General features: G+C 39.0%; 1 protein-coding gene across 1 annotated transcript in view; it reads left to right on the top strand.

Annotated features, from left to right (window-relative positions):
- HERC5 (HECT and RLD domain containing E3 ubiquitin protein ligase 5) overlaps positions 1-21,322 on the top strand; it is a 48,885-nt gene that overhangs the window by 14,609 nt on the left and 12,954 nt on the right. Inside the window, exons 11-17 of the mRNA XM_070614321.1 lie at positions 3,770-3,863; positions 6,353-6,542; positions 8,047-8,201; positions 16,444-16,557; positions 17,507-17,611; positions 19,152-19,322; positions 20,877-21,020. Of these exons, the coding sequence (XP_070470422.1) occupies positions 3,770-3,863; positions 6,353-6,542; positions 8,047-8,201; positions 16,444-16,557; positions 17,507-17,611; positions 19,152-19,322; positions 20,877-21,020 (973 nt within the window). The remainder of the gene's footprint in view (positions 1-3,769; positions 3,864-6,352; positions 6,543-8,046; positions 8,202-16,443; positions 16,558-17,506; positions 17,612-19,151; positions 19,323-20,876; positions 21,021-21,322) is intronic.

Here is a 21,322-nt window from a genome sequence, read left to right as displayed (position 1 = left end):
TTTTCCTAAATATTTGTATAATATTTATTTATTTAAAAGAATTTTTGCTATTTTCAAACAATAGACACTTTAATACATAAAGTATGTATTATTTTACAAAGAATGTGTCTATTTTTTTTATTTTCCTCTTCGTAAATGCTTTTATTTATTTTATTTTTTAATTTTTTGTTGTGGTCATAATAGCTTATAACATAGTGAGATTTCAGTTGTGGATTATTGTTTGTCATACACCACATAAGTATGCCCCTTCACCCCTTGTGCCCACCCTCCACCCCCTTCTCCCAGTAACCACTAATTTATTCTCTTTGTCTGTAAGTTTGTTTATATTCCACATATGAGTGAAATCATATGGTGTTTGTCTTTCTCTGTCTGGCTTATTTCGCTTAACATGATACCCTCAAGGTTCATCCATGTGGTTGCGAATGGGACGATTTTGTCTTTTTTATGGCTGAATAGTATTCCGTTATATATATCTGCACACCACAACTTCTTTATCCAATCATCTGTTGATGGGCACTTGGGTTGCTTCCACATCTTTACTATTGTGAATAATGCTGCAATGAACATAGGGCTGCATAAGTATCTTTGAATTATTCATTTCCAGTTCTTTGGGTAAATATCCAATAGTGAGATAGCTGGGTCATATGGTATTTCTATTTTTAATTTTTTGAGAAATCTCCATACTGTTTTCCACAGTGGCTGCACCAGTTTGCATTCCCACCAGCAGTGGATGAGGGTTCCCTTTTCTCCAGAACTTCTCCAACAGTTGTTGTTTTTTGTCTTGGTGATTATAGCCATTCTAATGGGTGTAAGATGGTATCTAAGTGTGGTTTTGATTTGCATTTCCCTGATGATTAGTGATGTTGAGCATCTTTTCATGTGCCTATTGGCCCTCTGTATATCTTCTTTGGAAAAATGTCTGTTCGTATCTTTTGCCCACTTTTTGATTGAGTTGTTTGTTTTTTTGTAGTTCATTTGTGTGAGTTCTTTATTTTTATGGAGATTAACCCTTTATCGGATATATGATTCGCAAATATTTTCTCCCAGTTGGTGGGTTATTTTTTCATTTTGATCTTGGTTTCCTTTGCCTTCCTGAAGCTCTTTAGTCTGATGAAGTCCCACTTGTTTATATTTTCTTTTGTTTCCCTTGTCTGAGTAGACATGGTATTCAAAAAGATCCTTTTAAGTCTGATGTCAAAGCGTGTACTACCCATATTCTCTTCCAGAAGTTTTATGGTTTCAGGTCTTACCATCAAGTCTTTGGCCCATTTTGAGTCTATTTTTGTGCATGGGGAAAGATAATGGTCTACTTGTATTCTTTTGCATGTGGCTGTCCAGTTTTCCCAGCACCATTTATTGAAGAGGCTTTCCTTACTCCAGTGTATGTTCTTGGCTCGTTTGTCGAAGATTAGCTGTCCATATATGTGTGGTGGTATTGCTGGGCTTTCAGTTCTGTTGCATTGATCTGTGTGTCTGTTCTTGTACCAGTACCAAGCAGTTTAGATTACTATAGCTTTGTAATATATTTTGAAGTCAGGGATTGCAATGCCACCAGCTTTGTTTTTGTTTTTCAGTCTCGCTTTGGCTGTTCAGGGTCTTTTGTTGCCCCATATGAATTTTAAGATTCTTTGTTCTGTTTGTGTGAAGAATGTCATTGGGATTCTGATTGGGATTGCATTGAATCTGTAGATTGCTTTAGGTAGTATGGACATTTTAACCATGTTTATTCTTCCAATCTATGTCCATGGAATATCTTTCCATTTCTTTATGTCATTATCAATTTCTTTCAGTAATGTCTTATAGTTTTCTTTGTATAGGTCTTTCACCTCCTTGGTTAAATTTATTCCTAGATATTTTATTCTTTTTGTTGCAATTGTGAATGGATTGTGTTCATGAGTTCTTGTTCTGTTAGTTCATTATTTAAGTATAGAAATGCTACTGATTTTTGTAAGTTGACTTTGCACCCTGAAACTTTGCTGTAGTTGTTGATTATTTCTAATAGTTTTCCAATGGATTCTTTAGGATTTTCTATATATAAAATCATGCCATCTGCAAACAGCAAGAGTTTCACTTCTTCGGTGCCTATTTGGATTCCTTTTCTTTCTTTTTCTTACCTAATTGCTTTGGCCAAAACCTCTAGTACTGTGTTGAATAAGAGTGGTGAGAGTGGACACCCTTGTCTTGTTCCTGTCCTCAGAGGGATGGCTTTCAGTTTTTCCCCATTGAATATGATGTTGGCAGTGGGTTTGTCATATATGGACTTTATCATCTTGAGGTACTTTCCTTCTATACCCATTTTGTTGAGAGTTTTTATCATGAATGCATATTAGATATTGTCAAATGCTTTTTCTGCACCTATGGAGATTATCATGTGGTTTTTGTTCCTCATTTTGTTAATGTGGTGAATCACATTGATGGATTTGCAGATGTTGAACCATCCTTGTGTTCCTGGTATGAATCCCACTTGATCATGGTGTATGATCTTTTTAATGTATTGTTGTATTCAGTTTGCCAATATTTTGTTGAGGATTTTTGCATATATGTTCATCAGCTATATTGGCCTGTAATTTTCTTTCTTTGTGTTGTCTTTATCTGGCTTTGGTATCAGGGTAATGTTGGCCTTGTAGAATGTGTTAGGAACATTGCCATCTTCCTCAGTTTTTTGGAATAGTTTGAGAAGAATGGGTAATAAGTCTTCTTTGAATGTTTGGTAGAATTCTCCTGAGAAGCCATCTGGTCCTGGACTTTTATTTTGGGGGAGGTTTTTGATAATTATTTCAATCTCTTTGCTTGTGATTGGTCTGTTCAGAGTCTCTATTTCTTCTTGATTCCGTCTTGGGAGGTTGTAAGAGTCTAAGAATTTGTCCATTTCTTTTAGATTGTCCAGTTGGTTGGCATATAGAATGTGTCTATTTTTAGATAATATTTTCAGTTCAGTATAAACATAAATCATGGGTTAAGATACTTACACATTTCATTAGTAATTATCTATTGGAATACTAAAAATTTACTGCTCTGAAGCCCCCTTTTTTGGTCTCCACTTTCAGTTCATGTAACTGGGAGAAATGGTCATTTTTTTCAGGAACAGGAAAACCTTTACCTTTTTCTGTAGCTATTTTTTAAATTTATTTTTATTTTTTAAAGAACTTGCCTTTTTATTTATTTATTTATTTTTTTGGTGAGGAAGATTGGCCCTGAGCTAATATCTGTTGCCAATCTTCCTCTTTTTTCCTCCCAAAGCATCAATATATAGTTGTACATCCTAGTTGTAAATCACTCTAGCTCTTCTATGTGGGAGGCCACCACAGCATGGCTTGATGAGTAGTGCATAGATCTGCACCCAGGCTCTGAACTGGCGAACGAACCCCAGGCCACCAAAGCAGAGCGTGTGAACTTAACCACTCGGCCACAGGGCCAGCCACTGTAGCTATTATTTTTGCTGGAAAATAAATATTTATTGATTACTCATTTAAGATAAGACAATATCTGAGTTAAAGTCTCATAGTGTATATATTGTTAATGCAGCCTTGATAATCTTTGGCATTTTAGAAATAGTCATATGTTGTCAACTACTTTTTCAATTGTCTTAATATTTAGCCAAATTATTGTGGTTATTATAAAGTTGAGGAAAAAAGATAATTTTATTGAAATAAAGCAAGCTCTAGAAGCAACTTTTCATCTGGATAGATAATCTAATAAAATATTTAATTTTGAAATGTCCTTATTCCATTACTTATCCATCTATTTTTTTTTTATCTTGCTTCCACAGAATAACTGCAGAAACGATGTCTGTTCATTTGAACATAAATAAAGCAAGAGACACCTTTAAGGAGTTAACCCAAAAGGACTGGATTACCAACATGGTGGTATTCTTTAGATTGTTATTTGGAAAAAGAAAATACACTGAAACATTTTTTCTAAGAACTCAAAATTTCAGGAGAAGCATTTGTTTTGAGAGATTCTTTGAGACCCTGTAGCATATCTAGATGAAGTCAAACTCAGATAGCTTGCAAGAGTTTGCCAGCATAGAGCAAAATGGTGGCATAGTAGTTGTATATGTCACAGATAGTTTAAATGGTTCATCTGTACACACACACACACACACCGTGCACACTCTCCTAGAGGGAAGATTTTCGACTCAGGGCTTTAGGGAGATGACAAACGGATTTGTTGAAATTGATACAGTAGAATAAGAACAACATTTTATTTGCAATTATTTTAAACATAAGTATGGAAATGAGAGCACTTTTTCTCCTATAACATCCCTCTCACCAAGGACTGCCTGGATTCTTGCTCTCTGTTTCATTACACTTTCTCTTCTCTAGGTTCTAGAATGTTCTTGTTTTGGGGGGATTGTTGCTTCTTTGTTTCAACACTATTATTACTATCTGTAGGTTTCCCACTTACAGATGCTCCAAACAAGCTTCCTTTATTTAGTTTTTCTTGTTGCAGCCTTTTTTAATTTATTTCCCTGTTCTGTTGTACTGGTTGATCCAGGGGTGGTTCTTTCTACGTTCTTCTCTCAGTCTGTTTCTTTCTGGGTCTCACTCTGGTTCCTTTTTCTTTCTCCTTCACTTTTCTTCTCTTTGCCTGCCCCTCCCCTCTCCTCTCCTCCTCTCTCTTTCTCTCGCCTCTTTCCCTCTCTTATCATTTGATCTTTCCCTCTGTTCCTCTATCTCTCATTCTCTTTCCCTTTCAATCTTGTTCTCGTCTCTCTCTGTCCCTCCTCTGAGCTCCCTCGCGTGCTCTGCTCCTCTGTCTGCCATAATCACTATTCTTTATACTTAGCTGCAAGTTCTCTCTCACACACTACGTTCTCTCAAGAGAAGATGGAAGGTTCAATTCTGTTAACTTTGGCCAGAACCACAGCCCAATTAGAGGTCTGAGGTAAAATAGATTCCAATTATGCACCTTTATCAGTGCTCTGCAGCACTCAGTGGAAAGAGCACCAAAAATAGAAGGCCATTTCTGCATCTGTGAAGGGAAGAGTTTGGACCACTGTTACATCCGCTGTCTTCCCTAACACCTGGCTTAGAACATAGTGGGTGTAAAATAGATATTTTTGGATGAATGGATTCAGTCATTACTGGGGCAGTGGATGGTCAGCTCTACTTAAATATTCAAAACGAGGTGCCCTGGGGAAGTAGGAGTTTAGCAGGTTGCTGTGTGTCCTGGCAGTCAGGACAGTGTGCCCCAAGGCACAGTGTATGAAACAATGTAAGTGGCTTGAGAGTCTTGCAGTAGTTTTAAAGGATTGGGAGTGAGACGGGAGGTTGGGGATGTGGCTGATGAAGAGCAAAGAGGTGGGAGGTCTGTGTGCTATTGAGATGTGTCAAAGTAGAGCTGTCGGCTCTGTGTAGCTCCAAAGACGGAACCCCGTCTAGGAGCACAGGATAGTGTTTTGATATAAAAATAGATAATTATAAGAATTTGTACATTTAGAGATATCATTTAGCTAATATCCCATAATTTAGTGATTAAGAGTTTGGGCTTTGGAGTCAGAAAGATCCAGGAGAGATTCCCACTTAGCTGTGGGACCTTGAGCAAGTTGATTTCTCTGAAGTACAGATTTCTCATCTAAAATGGGGTTAATGTCATCTATGGTACAGAAAAACTACAAGGATTAAAACTACAAGGATTAACTACAAGGATAAATATATGTGAATCACTTAGCACAGTACCTGACAAATAAGTACTCCGTAAATACTGGCTTATCTTCTTGGTGGATTTTTAAGCAAATTATCGCTATTAACTGAGCACACACAACAAATCTCGGAATTGCATTTTCATTTCTCCTGAACACTTGCATTCTGAATTGGGGAAACTATAAGGAGATGGGAAGGGCTAGAAACTAGAGTTTGTGGTGGCTTTTGTGATGGAACAGGTGGTCTTAGAAGTTAACAGGGAACCATGCTGGTTTTTGTTGGGCTTGTTGCTTTTCGTTTGGTTTGGGTTTTTATTTTTGTTTTGCTTTTTTGGGTTTTGACACATTCTCTCTCTTTAAAAGCAATGAGATGTGATAGTGGAACCAGAGGGTAGACTGTAGTATTCATTACTGGAGGGCTGAGTCCACCTTTCACCCAGCCTAACTCTTACACATGTGATTTCTTGTTGATCTCCTTCATGCACCCCAACAATTCAGTGGGGACAACACATCACATATCTACACGTATCTGGTATTTGGGAGACCAGGTGAGATGGGATGTAATGTGGGTTTTAGAAAGACTAAATGATTATTCCAGTTTCATGGTGGGATGAAACTCCAAGTTCTACACTTTATCTTATTACAACAGATTGCACCCAGTTCCTGCTGTGTTGTAATTGTCTTTTCCCTGATCCTTTTTGACCGCAGATAACCACATGTCTCAGGGATAATCTGATCAAAAATCTTCCATTTCATTCTCCACACCGAGAAGCTTTAGAAGTTTTTTTCCTTCTCCCAGAATGTCCTGTGATGCACGATTACAACAACTGGGAGAGCCTAGTTGTTCCGTTTGCAGAGGCAATTTGTAAAATGAGCAACCAATCTCTAGGGGTTCTAGGTAAGATTGATGATTTACATTTGAGAATATTTTACCATCCTCTTAATGGAAAGACATGCCTGGTAAAGTTACTGCAAGACTGAGGTGGATAATTGTAAACACATTCATGTTTTTTAGTTCATATTCTTAGCATGTTCTAAAGATGCTGTAATAATTACTGTGGTCGTCCAAAATGGATGTTTCTAATACCTTTTTAGAGTTCTTACAATAATACATGTGTGGCTTGGTCATAAGGTCCTTTGTCCCAAACTTTTCCTTATGAAAAACTTCATACGCAGAAGTTGAAAGAATCGGACAGTGACTACCCGTATTCTCTTTACCTTAGAAACAACAGTGAACATGTTGCCATATGTGCTTCCTCTCTCAGTGTACACATTACATTTTATTCTTGTTGAACTATTTGAAAGTAAGTTGGAGACATCCTGACATTTTACCCGTACTATTTCAGCATGCATCTCCTAAGAATAAGGAATCCTACATTACTATGACATCATTACCACGACATCATTACCACACCTAGTAAAATAAGCTGTAATTCCATAATATTATTTAATATTCAGATTTCTACATTTGTCCCAAAAAGCATTTTATATCCTTTTTTTTTTTGAGGCTAGGTCAGGTATCCTGTAGAAAGTTCCACATCTGGATTTGTCTGGTTGTTTCCTCCTTTCCCTGTATTTCCAATACTTTGGAAGTTACATCTAGGGGCTTGGTTAGATTTTAATGAGGTGGGTTTTTTTGGGACACAAACAGAGTATTCGGCCCAAGGAAGTCCATTCTTTCTTATGTTTTATTAAATTGAGATAACACTGTAAGTGACGAAAAGCTAATTTAAAGTGTTTTGTTTTTTACAATGCTGAAAGATTTTTTTTTTAAAGATTGGCACCTGAGCTAACAACTGTTGCTAATCTTTTTTTTTTCCTGCTTCTTCTCCCCAAATACCCCCAGTACATAGTTGTATATTTCAGTTGTGGGTCCTTCTAATTATGGCTTGTGGGACGCCACCTCAGCATGGCCTGATGAGTGGTGCCATGTCCGTTCCCAGGATCCGAACCGGCAAAACACTGGGCTGCCAAAGTGGAACACGTGAACTTAACCACTCAGCCACAGGGCTGGCCCCTGAAAGACGTTTTCAAGAGTTAAAAACTCATGCTGGGAGCGCAAAAAGAAAGTTGCACAATCACGAATAGATCTTAATCTACTTTTAGTACAGTATGCTATTTCATCTGGCAAAAAGTGACTAATTTTATCTGGGGTTTTTTCCCCCCGCAAATTGATTAGATCAAGTTTGTGGTTCTATTACTGTCAAGGAATTTTTTCTAGGACATTAAATCCTAAACTTTTAATTGCATTGTATTTAGTGAACATTTATTGCAAATGTGTTTTTGTAACTATGATATATATGAAAATATTCTATCAGTTTGGGAAAATATTGGCCACTTTTTACTGTTAAGGATCCAAGAGAAATTGCGTGCTAGTAATTATTTACCTTTGTATCCCTCAGAGGAGTATTGGGCTTCTCTGCAAGAATCTGCTTTCAGCAAACTGGTCCAGATGTTTAAAAGAGCCATGGGTGCCCAGCTGCATTATTGGTCGGAAAGTGTGGACAGTAACTGTCACGTTAGAGCTCTCCTGGAAGTGCTGAAAAGGCTGCACAGGGTAAGGGTTCTTTCAGAAACCCATATGCCTTTATTTTGCCATGAAAATTCCCTTGGTTTCAATGTCCTGAATGTTAAGCAAACTCATGAAACACAAAGTTTCTATTGCTATTTTTAATTGTGTTTTTTGTGAATTAATTCATTCATATAAAGGAGCATATTAGTATCTATGTACTGTTTGAAGAAAAGTGGTAAAACAAGTATCAGTGTAATGCCTGCCCATGTTAAAAAAGAAAACGCTTCCAGTACTGTAGAAATGTCTGTGTCTCTCTCATAGTTTGCACCCCTCACCTCCTGGAAGTAGCCATGATCCTGGATTTTAGATTCGTCATTCCCTTACACTTCTTTATTATTTTATGACCATATATATATATATATATAAATATCTCTAGACACTGTGTTTAATTTTGCTGTTTTCAAAATTTATGTGAATGCTTCCTACACAGCATTTTGTTCTATAGATTCATCCAGATTAGCACTTAGGCTGTATTTCATTCATTTTCACTCCTGCATCATAGTCTATAGCATGAATCTACCATAATTATCCATTCCAGTATTGATGTGTATATGTGCTGTTTGCAGTTCTTATTTTTATTTTGGGGAGGGGGTCCTCTATGTTTCCTCTATGAGGAAACATGCTGCTATAAGCATTTTTGTACGTATCTCCTGGTGTTCACGTGTCAGGAGTTGGTCTTTAGTTTCCATACCTAATTCTGGACTTGAGAGGTGGTAGGATGTGTGTGTGTTGTTCTTTATTGGGGGTGACAAACTGTCTTCCAAAGTGGTTGGACCAGTTTGAATCCTCTCCAGGAGATGAGGAGAATTCCTGTTGCTCCATGTCTGACTTTAACATTTGGAAAATATTTTCAATATTTGCAGTATTAAACAGTACCAAATTATGATTTTAATTATATTTCCCTGGTTCTAACGCATTAGAGCATAATTTCATGTTTGTAATTGCAATACCTGTTTCCTCGTCTGTATAATGCCTGTCCTTGACTTGTGGTCAATTTAAGTGTGTTGTTTGACTTTTTCTAATTGATTATAGGAATTCATTTTATTTTGGATACTAGTCCTCTGTCAATTAATTGTGTTGCAAATATCATATCCTAGTTTATAGCTTGTCTTTTCATTTTATGGTGTTTTTTGATGAACTCACATTCTTAATTTTAACGGAGATAAATTTGTCAGACCATTTCTTTATAATTTTTACTCCTTGTATCTTGCTTTAAGCTTTTTTCCCTTCAAGGTTTTAAATTATTAACCTACATCGGGGATCAGTAGAGCTTCTTTTTGGAAAGGACCAGAGGGTAAATATTCTAGGCTCTGCGAGGCATGTGGTTTCTGTCGCAGCTGTAACTCTGTTGCTCTGCAGTGGTAGCATGAAGGCAGCCATGGGCAATAGGAAAATGTGTGGGCGTGGCTGTGTTGCGGTATGACTTTACAAAAATAAGCAGAGGGCCTGGTTTGGCCCTGAACGCTGCCCCAGATAGTCTGCTAACAGAGATGATAGCCAGGACCAGAGGAAGAGTAGAGACGCCCATGTACCATATGTCTAATATGTAAAAGGTTAGAAATCTAGCTAACAAACTGTGAATAAATATACTCTAAAATAAAACATGCTCCATCCTCCCAGCTTGACAAGTAGACCTTCCTAATGACAGGGGAGGCCGGGTTTGCGTTTAGAAGTCTTGGACTCCTTACAGAGTTCTGCACTGAAGAAGTTCTACTACTCAGACAGAGGCCTCCCCGAGTCCTCTGCCTCCTTTCTTACCTCAATTTTATCCCACACCAGGACACATGCCCAAGTGTGGACCCCTCAGCCCATGTGTCTGTGTTTCATCCCCACAACAGGTACCCCTTAGCCAACCCTGGAGCCCTGAAGCCTGGGGTGGGCTCACCTGCAACCTGGTCCGTTCTCCAGAGATCCAGCAGGAGCAGAGGCATGGGCAGGTCCTGGAAGCTGGCTTGGAGCCATTTGAGCAGAGACTTCCAGGTCTGGGGTGTCTGGAGCTCAATCTAGAAGGGAATGTGTAGGCTGCAGGCAGGCAGGTCCCCTTGGCCCTGCAGACCCCTCACCTACCCTTTGTCTGGAGCAAAGGCCTTGAAATCATAGACCTGGGCCAGAGGCCACCCTTGTCCAGGTATAAAGGGAGTCTTGATTTGAGCTCTGCCTTTCTCAGTTTGTGTTTAAGCCAACTGGAAATTTAAGTTTGTTTTCATTATTTTCCGCATGAAAACAATTACCTTGCATCGCTTATGTAAAGTGGTGCTGTCCTTTCTGTCCTTATTTAAAGCCTGTCCTTTGTGCACTGACAGGCAAAGCAAACTCTGTCATAAAACAAGTTGCTGTGTGGCATTCATTTGTGGACTCTCTTCTGAGGAGTTGTCGTTTACTTATGTAGCTTTGCATTAATTGTTGATATCTTGTAAGAGAAGTACCCCTACCTTGTCCTGGAAGTGTGTCTTGGCTATTTTTGGCGCTTAGCTCTTCTATATAAATGTTAGAATTGGTTTGTCACATTTCACACACACACACACACGAAACCTTGTTGGGAATTTGATTGGAGTTGCATTGAATCTGTATTTCTCTTTGGGGAGAGTTGACATCTTTACTATTGTGAATCTTTGTGCTGTTTATTTCTTCCACTTAGTAGATCATCTTGAAAGTCTTCCAACAAAGTTTTCTTATTTTACTAGGAAAGTCTTGGATATGTTTAGTCAAATCTATCCAAGTTATTTCTTTTTTTCAGGTTTTTGTAAGTGGTATCTTAAAAATTATATTATCTGTTTTTGATTTGTAGGAATGCATTGATTTTTGAATGTTGATTTTCTTCTATAGCCTGTGAATTTGCTAAATTTGTCTAAATCTAATTTATTTGAGGATTCTTTTGCGTTTTCTGTGCAGACAATCATATCTTTGAAAACAGTAACTTCTTTTCTTTCCCATCCTTGTACATTTTATTACTTCCTTTGCCGTCTGGCACTGGCTAGGCCTTCCCGTACAGTGTGAAATAGAAGGGGGAGTAACAGTGGGCACCTTACCTTGTTTGAGATTTTAAAGGAAAATTTTGATATCACTATTAAATAGGATGTTTACTACAGGGTTTTTGAAAATAACCTTTGTAGGTAAAGGATGTTCTTTTTCTAAATTATTATATATTTTAAATCTAAACAAATATTCTCTCTCTCCTTTATTACTGAAATTCCAGTTATATTTATTTGTTAGACCCTCTCATTCTATCTTCCATGTCTCTTAACCTTTCTGTCATATTTTCCATCACTTTGTCTCTTTGCACCCCATCCTGGATGATTTCTGCAACCTTATCTTCCTATTCATGAATTCCCCTCTCAGTTTCCATCCAAAAACCACAGAATACACATTCTTTTCAAATGCACATGGAACATTCTCCAGGATAGACCATGTATTAGGCCACAAAACAAGACTCAGTAAATTTAGGAAAATTGAAATATTACCAAGCATCTTTTCTGGCCACAACAGTATGAAACGAGAAATCAACTGCAGGAGGAAAATCAGAAAAGCCACAAATATGTGGAGATTAAATAAAATGCTACTGAACAATGATTGGGTGAAGAAATCAAAGGAGAAATAAAAAAATACCTAGAGACAAATGAAAATGAAAATACAACATGCCAAAATCTATGGGACACAACAAAAGTGGTTCTAAGAGGGAAGTTTATAAAAATACAGGCCTACCTCAACAAACAAGAAAACTCATAAACAATCTAACAGTGCATCTAAAGGAACTGGAAAAAGAAGAACAAACAAAACCCCAAATCAGCAGAAGGAAGGAAATAATAAAAATCAGAGCAGAAATAAATGAAATAGAGACTGAAAAAAAATACAGAAAATCAAAGAAACTAAGAGCTAATTCTTTGAAAAGATAAAAATGACAAACCTTTAGCTAGACTCATCAAGAAAAAATAGAGAAGGCTCAAATAAATAAAGCCAGAAATGAAAGAGGAGAAATTATAAGGGACACTTCAGAAATACAAGAGTATGAGATAATACTATGGGGGCCAGCCCTGTGGCCAAGTCGTTAAGTTCCTGTGCTCAGCTTCGGCGGCCCAGGGTTTCGCCACTTCAAATCCTGGGCACAGACATGGCACCACTCATCAAGCCATGCTGAGGCGGTGTCCCACATACCACAACTAGAAGGACCCACAACTAAAAAAAGAAAAAAAATACACAACTATGTACCAGGGGGCTTTGGGGAGAAAAAGGAAAAATAAAATCTTTAAAAAAAAAAAAAAGATAATACTATGAAAACTATATGTGAACAAATTGAATAATGTGGAAGAAATCGATACATTCTTAGAGTTATACAACCTTCCAAAACTGAATCGAGAGGAAATAGAGAAATTGAATCCTAAAATTTATATGGAACAACAACAAAGCCAAAATAGCCAAAGGAATCCTGAGAAAAAAGAACAAAGCTGGAGGTATCACACTCCCTGATTTCAAAATATACTACAAAGCTATAGTAACCAAAACAGCATGATACTGGCACAAAAACAGACACACAGATCAATGGAATAAAATTGAGAGCCCAGAAATAAACCCACACATCTACAGACAGGTAATATTCAACAAGGGAGCCAAGAACATACAATGGAGAACGGAAAGTCTCTTCAATAAATGGTGCTGGGAAAACTGGACAGCCACATGCAAAAGAAAGAAAGTAGACCACTGTCTCATGCCATACACAAAGATTAACTCAAAATGGATTAAAGACTTGAATTTAAGACCTGAATCATCATGAAACTTCTAGAAGAAAACATAGGTAGTACGCTCTTCGACATCAGTCTTGGCAGCATATTTTCAAGTACCGAGTCTGACTGGGCAAGGGAAACAATATAAAAAATAAACAAATGGGACTACATCAAACTAAAAAGCTTCTGCAGAACAAAGGAAACCATCAACAAGACAAAAAGACAGCCTAACGCTTGGGAGAAGATATTTGCAAACCATATATCTGATAAAGGGTTGATATCCAAAATATATAAAGAACTCATACATCTCAACAACAACAAAAAACTAACAACCCAATTAAAAAATGGGCAAACGATCTGAACAGACATTTCTCCAAAGAAGATATACAGATGTCCAACAGGCACATGAAAAGATGTTCAACATCACTAATTATCAGGGAAGGCAAATCAAAACTACAATGAGATATCACCTCACACCCATCAGAATGACTGTAATTAACAAGACAGAAAATAACAACTGTTGGAGAGGATGTGGACAGAAGGGAACCCTCATACACTGCTGGTGGGAGTTCAAACTGATACAGCCACTATGGAAAACAGTATGGAGATTCCTTAAAAAATTAAGGATGGAACTACCATTCGATCCAGCTATTCCACTGCTGGATATTTATCCAAAGAACATGAAAACATGAATGCATAGAGATTTGTGGACCCCTGTGTTCATTGCAGCATTATTCACAATAGCCAAGACTTGGAAGCAACCTAGGCGCCAATCAAGGGACAAATGGATAAAGAAGATGTGGTATATATACACAATGGAGTACTTCTCAGCCATAAGAAATGATGAAATGTGGCCATTTGTGACAGCATGGATGGACCTGGAGGGTATTATGCTAGGCGAAATAAGTCAGAGGGAGAAAGTCAAATACCATATGATCTCACTCATGAGTAGAAGATAAAAACAACAAACACACAGAAACCAAGATCGGAGTGATGGTTACCAGAGGGGAAGGGAGGAGGGGGAAAGGGGTGATTAGGTACATGTGTGTGGTGATGGATTGAAATTAGTCTTTGGGTGGTGAACATGATGTAATCTACACAGAAATCAAAATATAATGATGTATACCCAAAATTTATATAATGTTATAAACCAATGTTACAGCAATAAAAGAAAATAAAAATTAAAAAAAGAAGAAAGGAAAAATAAAAAACTGCCCTTTGAGTTTTTGTTTCAAGTATTATGTTTTCCACTTCCAAAAGTTCTTATTGGTTCTTTAAATTATTTTCTTCGTTATTATTTATGATTTCTTCATCCTGCTCTTATTTTCAAGCTTTCCTTTTACGTTATAAATCTAGTGACCTTATAACTCTGGTATCTGAAGTCTCTGCAGGTCAGGTTTTGCCATCTCTTGTTCCTGCTGAATCTTCCTCATAGTGCCTTCATTACTATGTGATTTGTGACTGTGTGTGAGTATCTGTGTGAGCTGACCATTTTCCTTGGAACTTTATCTTTTGGATTTCTTTGGGGGGTGGGTTTCTCCAGGGAGAATTTGCTTCTCCCAGGCCCCTGGAGACACCACCAGATTGGTACTGCATTTTTTTTTTAAGGTATACTTTTTTGGTGAGGAAGATTGGCCCTGAACTAACATCTGTTGCCAATCTTCATCCGGCTGTTGGTTTTTCTTTTCTCCCCAAAGCTCGAGTACATAGCTGTATATCCTAGTTGTAAATCATTCTCTGTAGGACGCTGCCACAGCGTGGCCTGATGAGCAGTGTGTAGTCTGCGCCCAGGATCCAAACCAGTGCACCCCAGGCTGCCAAAGTGTGGCGCTTGAACTTAACCACTCGGCCATGGGGCCAGCGCCTGGTACTACTTTGAATTAAATTCTTGGCTTGAAGCTTTTTAGATCTCTGGGTGGTATGAATTTGGTGTACAAATTTTCAGGAGAGCGCTTTTGTAATCACAAATCCTATAGGCGACATTTATTCCCCAACTCAGCGCCATAACCAGCTGTAATTTGCCTTGTCTTGGAGTCAAGGTGGGGTGGGTTGATGTAGGAGTGGAGGGAAGAGCTTGTTTCTTTCTGGTTCCCCCTCACTCTGATGGTTTAGCCCTTCTGGGTCCCACATTGACGAGGTGAGGTTCTACTGTTGGCTCCCTAATTTGAAGGGAGTTGGAGCTTTGTCTCCTTTCTCTAAAGGCCCAACCATTAAAAACTGAAGTTCATGTACACCAGGTTTGGCAAATACTCTCAAAGCAAATGCCACCTTCACTTAGTTTTTGACCTAATTATTCCATATCTACTTACAAAATCAGTATTGCGTTAAAAAATGTTTGCTTATGGTTTATCTTGTATTTCTGGTTGTTTTCAATGGATCAAGTTGCCTAATCTATCATACTGCTAAAAAAAAGTCTGCCATACTGCTAAAGACCAGTGCCTACCCTTGGCTATTTTTAAAGGTTTTGTACAAAATAGAAAGATTTGTAAAAAGTAATAATTTGGGTTTTGAGAAATTTACTGAAGAACTCGGGGAAAGTGTATTCTAGTGAGCTTGTGCCACTTAGGAAGAGAATCCTGAGAAATACTGAAGCAGCAACGAAAGAAGTCCTCAAGGGATCCTGCCTTGTCCTCTGACTCTGACAGGTGACATCAGAATTGCCCCCACCACCTCTGAAAGGGGACCACAGGAAGCCACGAGGATGCAGCACCCACTTTCTCCGTGACTCTGGGGACACTGAGGTTGTTGACAGTGCAAGGCTGAGATCAGCAGGGTCCAGAGGGCCGTAGTCACAGGGGTGAAGCAGCTTCAGCATGCTTCGGGCGGTGGGACTGGGAGGCCTGGATCATTTGGTGTTCTGGGCCAGAGTCACTAAGAATATTCCAGATAAATGTCTTAACTTACACAACCAAGAAGGGCCTTTAGAAGACCACCTGAGAGTTAGTCATTTATACCAGGACTGTGCCCATCCGGGTCAAATACTGATGGCCATTCATGACCAGAGCATCTCGTGTCATTATCAGTGTCTTCCATGACTGATGGTTAGCGCTGTGCCAGCGGGTTCGCGTGCATGTCATAATAACCCTGGGCATCCTGGGATGGAACGCTGGAAAATTCCCCCATGGTTTAAGAGGAGAATGTCCAATATACGCCTTGCCAGAGGGAACATTCTGTAAATGGTCTCTCGTTAAGCTCTGAAGAACGACATGAAGCATTGGGCCTTAGAGTACTTTGGAGTCATGTTGCACTGTGTTTTTCTTTGAATTAAAGTTCTTTAAAACTTTTCTATGAATTAGAAATAACTGGAAGTTTATCGTCAATTTCTATTAAATCTTAGGTATTCTTTATGTTCCTGAAAATCTGGGGCATTGGCAGTGGAGGAATTGAATAGAACTTTATTCTGGTTGTTAAAAGACTGTTTCATTTGCTATTTATTCTGATAATCTAATTAATAGCCATTAAGCAAAACTGTATATATAAAACTTCCTCACGGTCATATTTTATTTAAGGTAAACCAGAGTAATTGTCAAGTGCCTGAAAATATTTTCGAAGTAAGCGAACTCACGCACTGGCTTGATTTCTATGGAGACGTGTATAAAAGGTCTGCTTGGAAAATGAACTCAGTAAGTGTGGCGTGTTTACAGGGGGTATTGATCATCAGTGAGTTAATGCATGCAGCTGTGCTGTAACACTTTCATGAGTTTCCACAACTCCTTGCACTTTGCAGAATGGTCCAGTAGAAATAGCAAGGCTTGTGGGAAAAACAAGACAGACCCCCTCAAAACCTATGCAGCTTTGTAGCCAGAGCACCAGCCGAAAAGTGGTTGCTCCCTGGGGCACTAGCTGGGATCAGCCAGGCCGGCAGCTCGTGGAGAGCGCCACGAGAACATGAAAATTGCCCAGAAACCAAAGGTAGAAATCTTTGCACACTCTGATTAGAGCACTGGTGGTCCCGAGACAACACAGCTGGGAGTGGAGCTCTGCCCCTCAGGTGGCATAGAGGGCAGCGTGACTCACCCAGAGCCAGCCCTCTGGGGCAGCCCTTTGGGGAGGATACCCTGGGTGTAAGTACTCCTCTTTTATTTTCTTAAAATAAATCTAAAGGGCTCTTGCCGCCAGTTCAGCAGCACCTACCTGAGGGATTTTTCCTTTTCCCTGAAGGTTATAATTCTACTCCCAGCACATCCATCCTTGTCTGGCAAAAATCATGTATGAGCTAAGCAGCTGTCCACATTGTCTCCTTCCCCTGTTTATCAAATGCATGTGAACTAATGCACATTTCAGAAGTGCAGGCTGCAGCAGGAACAGACTCTTTGGGAAAGTGCTTGGAGTTTATAATTAACCACTAAATTAAATGAGCACTGAAAATGCTAGGTTTATATACCTTTCATTAACAACATGTAAAACAGCGTCTTAGAATTTTATATGCCTAAGTACAACTGACCAGCAGTTTGGATTGCTTTGGCTCTAAGTACTGAGACCTTAAACTATCAGGGATTAAAGGCTGTGGGGAAAGGTGTAAGATTTCTCTCTCCTTTCCTTTGTCAGAATCGTTGTCATTTCTGTTTTTAGGACACTTCAAGAGACTCTCCTGTCGTATTCAGTCATTTTCCATTTATCTTTAATATTCTGTCGAAAATTAAACTACTGTATGCAGACTCGCTTTTAAAAATATGGGTACGTATGCCTATTGCTTTGTCTTCATTACCAAATCAAATGATAAATAAACGCCTTCTGAAGCGTACAATATTTGAGGAGTGACAAGGGAGCCACCCAATGGTGAAACGAATGGTCATAGCATTCAAGGAGCTTGTAAGCTAAAGACGAAGGCAAGAAAGACTCTCAAATTTGGGGTGGGTTGGCCATGAGGCATCTGAGGGCCTCAGTAGCAAACCTGGAGCCTGGGCAGCTGGCCTGGCAGTGGGGCTTTTCCCTGGAGGTGGTGCCTGTGGTCTTCTGAATGGCACTCAGGAGGCACAGCAGACGTGGGCCTGACTGGGGTAGGCTCCAGGATAGAAGGAGGGCCCATCTAATGGAAAAATGAGCAGTGAGAATAGAGGGGACGGCAGTCTTGAAATCTGGACCCAGATAAACGACTGGTGCCCTGTGATGGTGCCATAATAAACGTGTGTAGCAAGTATCCCCCTTTCAGTGTACTGTCACTGGCTGAGTTGGTTCTGTTTGTCAGCATATCCAGCAAAGTGGTTTTGAACTTAAAATTGGACAATTGAAAAGGCCTTGGGAAACGTACCTTATTGCTTTTTTTATAAAGATTAAATTTGTTAACATAGGTAAAGCATTTAGAACAGTGCCTTGCATGAAGTAAGTGCCCCAAAGCATTAGCTGTTATTATCATTTTTACTCTTAATATGCATCTGTATATGTATGAATAATATTGCAATATATGTCATAAAAGCAGATACTTTCACATAATGCAGTTACTGTAATAAAATAGAAAATTGACTTATGACTTCCAAGTATGACCGTTAGTGAAATATTTGACAAAGGAAAATAAAAGGAGGAAAGACATAAGAACTTTATTTTGCTTCAACTCTCGTGACTGTTCTCTCCTGATTTTAAGCAGGCTTCCAGTAATAATTTTATAGAACTGGTATTTGGCTACTCCTTGTTTTGCTAAGAGCCACAGACTTTAATGATACCACATTGCCGTTTGGTTTCAGAGGGACAGTCTGTGTGTCTGTCTGTCTCTCTCTCAGATTAACTTGTTAGATTATCTGTCGCCTAAACTCTGCTGTCTGGGTTCTCCTCCTAGAATAGGATGTCTGTAGAGAGGTCTCTCCTGCTGGAACTTTTCCTGCAGCAACTTCCTTTCTAAACTTCTGAACTTCTTTCCAAATGAGAAGATTGTGTTTCAGCGCACTGCTTTGCTCTTTACTGATGGGTCTCTTTGCCTGTTGTGGTCCTTAGCTTTGGCTCCTGAAGTGTTAGTAATTGTGTTTACAGGATAAAGTAGTCCAATGGAGCCTGCAGTTTTTCCTCCTCTCCCAAGGTGGCTCTGCAATGCTTCCCACTCCTTAGGTCTCCTGTTTCTTCTGCTCCCTGGGGGCGAGTCCTGAAGGTATAGCTTAGCGGTATAAATAAGGCTCTTCTCATAAATGTTTGTGACATGCACTTAAACTGAACCAGTTTATTCCACTTTATAAATTTCTCCTTAGAGCAAATGGTGAAATGAAGTGAAACGTGTCTGTTTTCCTAGGAGAAAGAACAAAGACGCTTTATGACACTGGATGGAAATGTGGACCCAGGAGAGCCTGAATTAGCTCTGTCGTCCTCCTTTAGTCTAACCGTCAGAAGGAGTCACCTGATTGAGGACGTCTTGAATCACCTAAACCGATTTGAGAATGAAGATCTGAGGAGGGAGTTACTGGTAAAGTATAATAAAGGATAAACTTAGTGTTTTTGCTGCTGAGAGAAGGAACACGTGGAAGAATGTAACAGTGGATCCTACATATTTTTGCACAAAGCTAAAATCTAATGAACTCATGTGATTCTAACCTGTGTCAGCCAGCCGGTCCACTCAGTTATTTTAGTTCCACTTTTATATTTCGTTCATCTATTTTTAAAATGTAGGTAACATTTGATGAGCAGTTACCATATTCTAGACTGTGTGAGGCATTTTACATGTGTTATCCCATTTAATCTTTCTGACAGTCTTGTGGGAAAAAGGCTTTGTGAGCTCAAGGAGCTGCCCACAGGACAGTGCAAAGTAAAGGTTTGACACTGGTCTTATTAAGAGGTTTTAGCTAATTCACTGAACGTGAATTGAATGGAAGAGGTGTTCATCTAAATAAAGAAGTCAGTAAAAGGAGCTTTTTGGAGGTGTTAGTGATCCATGGAGATGGAAATGTGGAGCAGGCCTTTGAAAATGAGTGGGTGTCAATCAGGAGAGAAGATAAAATGGATATGAAGGTTAAATGCCTGCAAGCGATAAATGAAGTTGAAAAAGAAAATGAGCATCTGGGGAAAGAGCAGAGAGAAAGGACAGAAGTGCCGGCATAGAACTGTGGAATCTCTGGTATTAAGGGGTGGGGGGGCAGGGGGAGAGAACTAAAAATCTAAATAGTGCTTGATAAGAGAAATCAAGGAGAAAAGAGTGTGAAGAAAGAGAAGGTGGTCCGAGTGTAGAATGAGTTAGTGAAATCGGGGAGATGAGACACGAGGAAAATCTTTGGAATTGGGGATTCTGCAGGCTTTTGGTCCTCTTGGAGAGAACCATTTAAGTGGAGAAATGGGTTTGGAAGTTGGTGTACATTCTCCAGAATTTGGCAACCTGGAGTAGAAGGAGCCAGTAGTGCCTATATCTGAGACAATGGTGTTGAGATTTTTTTTCTTTTAAGAATAAGGGAGACCATAACGCATTTGTAAACTGAAGGGAAGCCTTCCAAGCAGAAAAGGCAGGAACAGAGTGAGTGATTGAAGGGGCAGATGGGTTAGGATAGAATCGTCTTGGGGAAGGATTGATGTCAACAGGTGGGATACCGCCTCCTGAAGGAGTAAAAAACCAAGCCGATAAATGTTTTACACATGCTGTTTTTTCAGTTTTTTGAAAATCCTAATATTTATGATTTTTTAGTGTTTCTTTTCATTATATTTAATGTACCTTATGACTATAATAATGATGCCATTTGAGGGCAATTTAGTGGTAAAGACTTCAGGCTCTGAGGTTTGACAGACATAGGATTAAAGGTAGGCTGCTCCGCTTAGCAGTTGTATAACTTTGGGAAAGTTATTTAAATTCTTGAAGCCTCTTCACCCTCATAGAATTAACGGGAATCTTAAATATGATAGTATGAGTAAGATGCCTACCACAGTGCCTACTTGGGTCCACAAATAATGTGAGCTCTTACTGTCATTAACTGAGATTTAATACATAGCAATACAGAACTCCAGAAGTGATGCATTATTTGCTCTGTTTCCTCAGGTTTCATTTAGTGGAGAAATTCCACTTGACTATGGAGGAGTGAGGGCCGAGTTTTTCCACTGTCTATTTGAAGAGCTGACCCAGCCAGAATATGGGCTGTTCACATATCCCGAGGAGGCCTCCTACATGTGGTTTCCTGTCAGGGTAAGTCGTGTTTGCTTATGGTATTTCCTGACAGAAAAGGTATCACGTTCCATCGAAAATTAGGTTGTCTAGACTGTTTTATATTAGGAGAGGAATTATTGATATAATTGTGGAGATAAATTTTAATTCTAAAAAGGTGATTATTTTCTCTAAAATGGGGTCTGCTTTCCCTCAGTTCCCATGCCGACACAGGAGAACTTAAGCAATATATGTTTTTGACCATTTATAGAAGGTCTAGATAAAAATGAACCTTTCCTTTCTCAGGTGCCCATTCTGTGTTTCAGTTCTGTTTTTCCTGATGA

Source organism: Equus przewalskii, chromosome 3, assembly GCF_037783145.1.
Source record: "Equus przewalskii isolate Varuska chromosome 3, EquPr2, whole genome shotgun sequence".
Lineage (NCBI taxonomy): Eukaryota > Metazoa > Chordata > Mammalia > Perissodactyla > Equidae > Equus > Equus przewalskii.
This window is presented reverse-complemented; position numbering and strand designations above follow the sequence as displayed.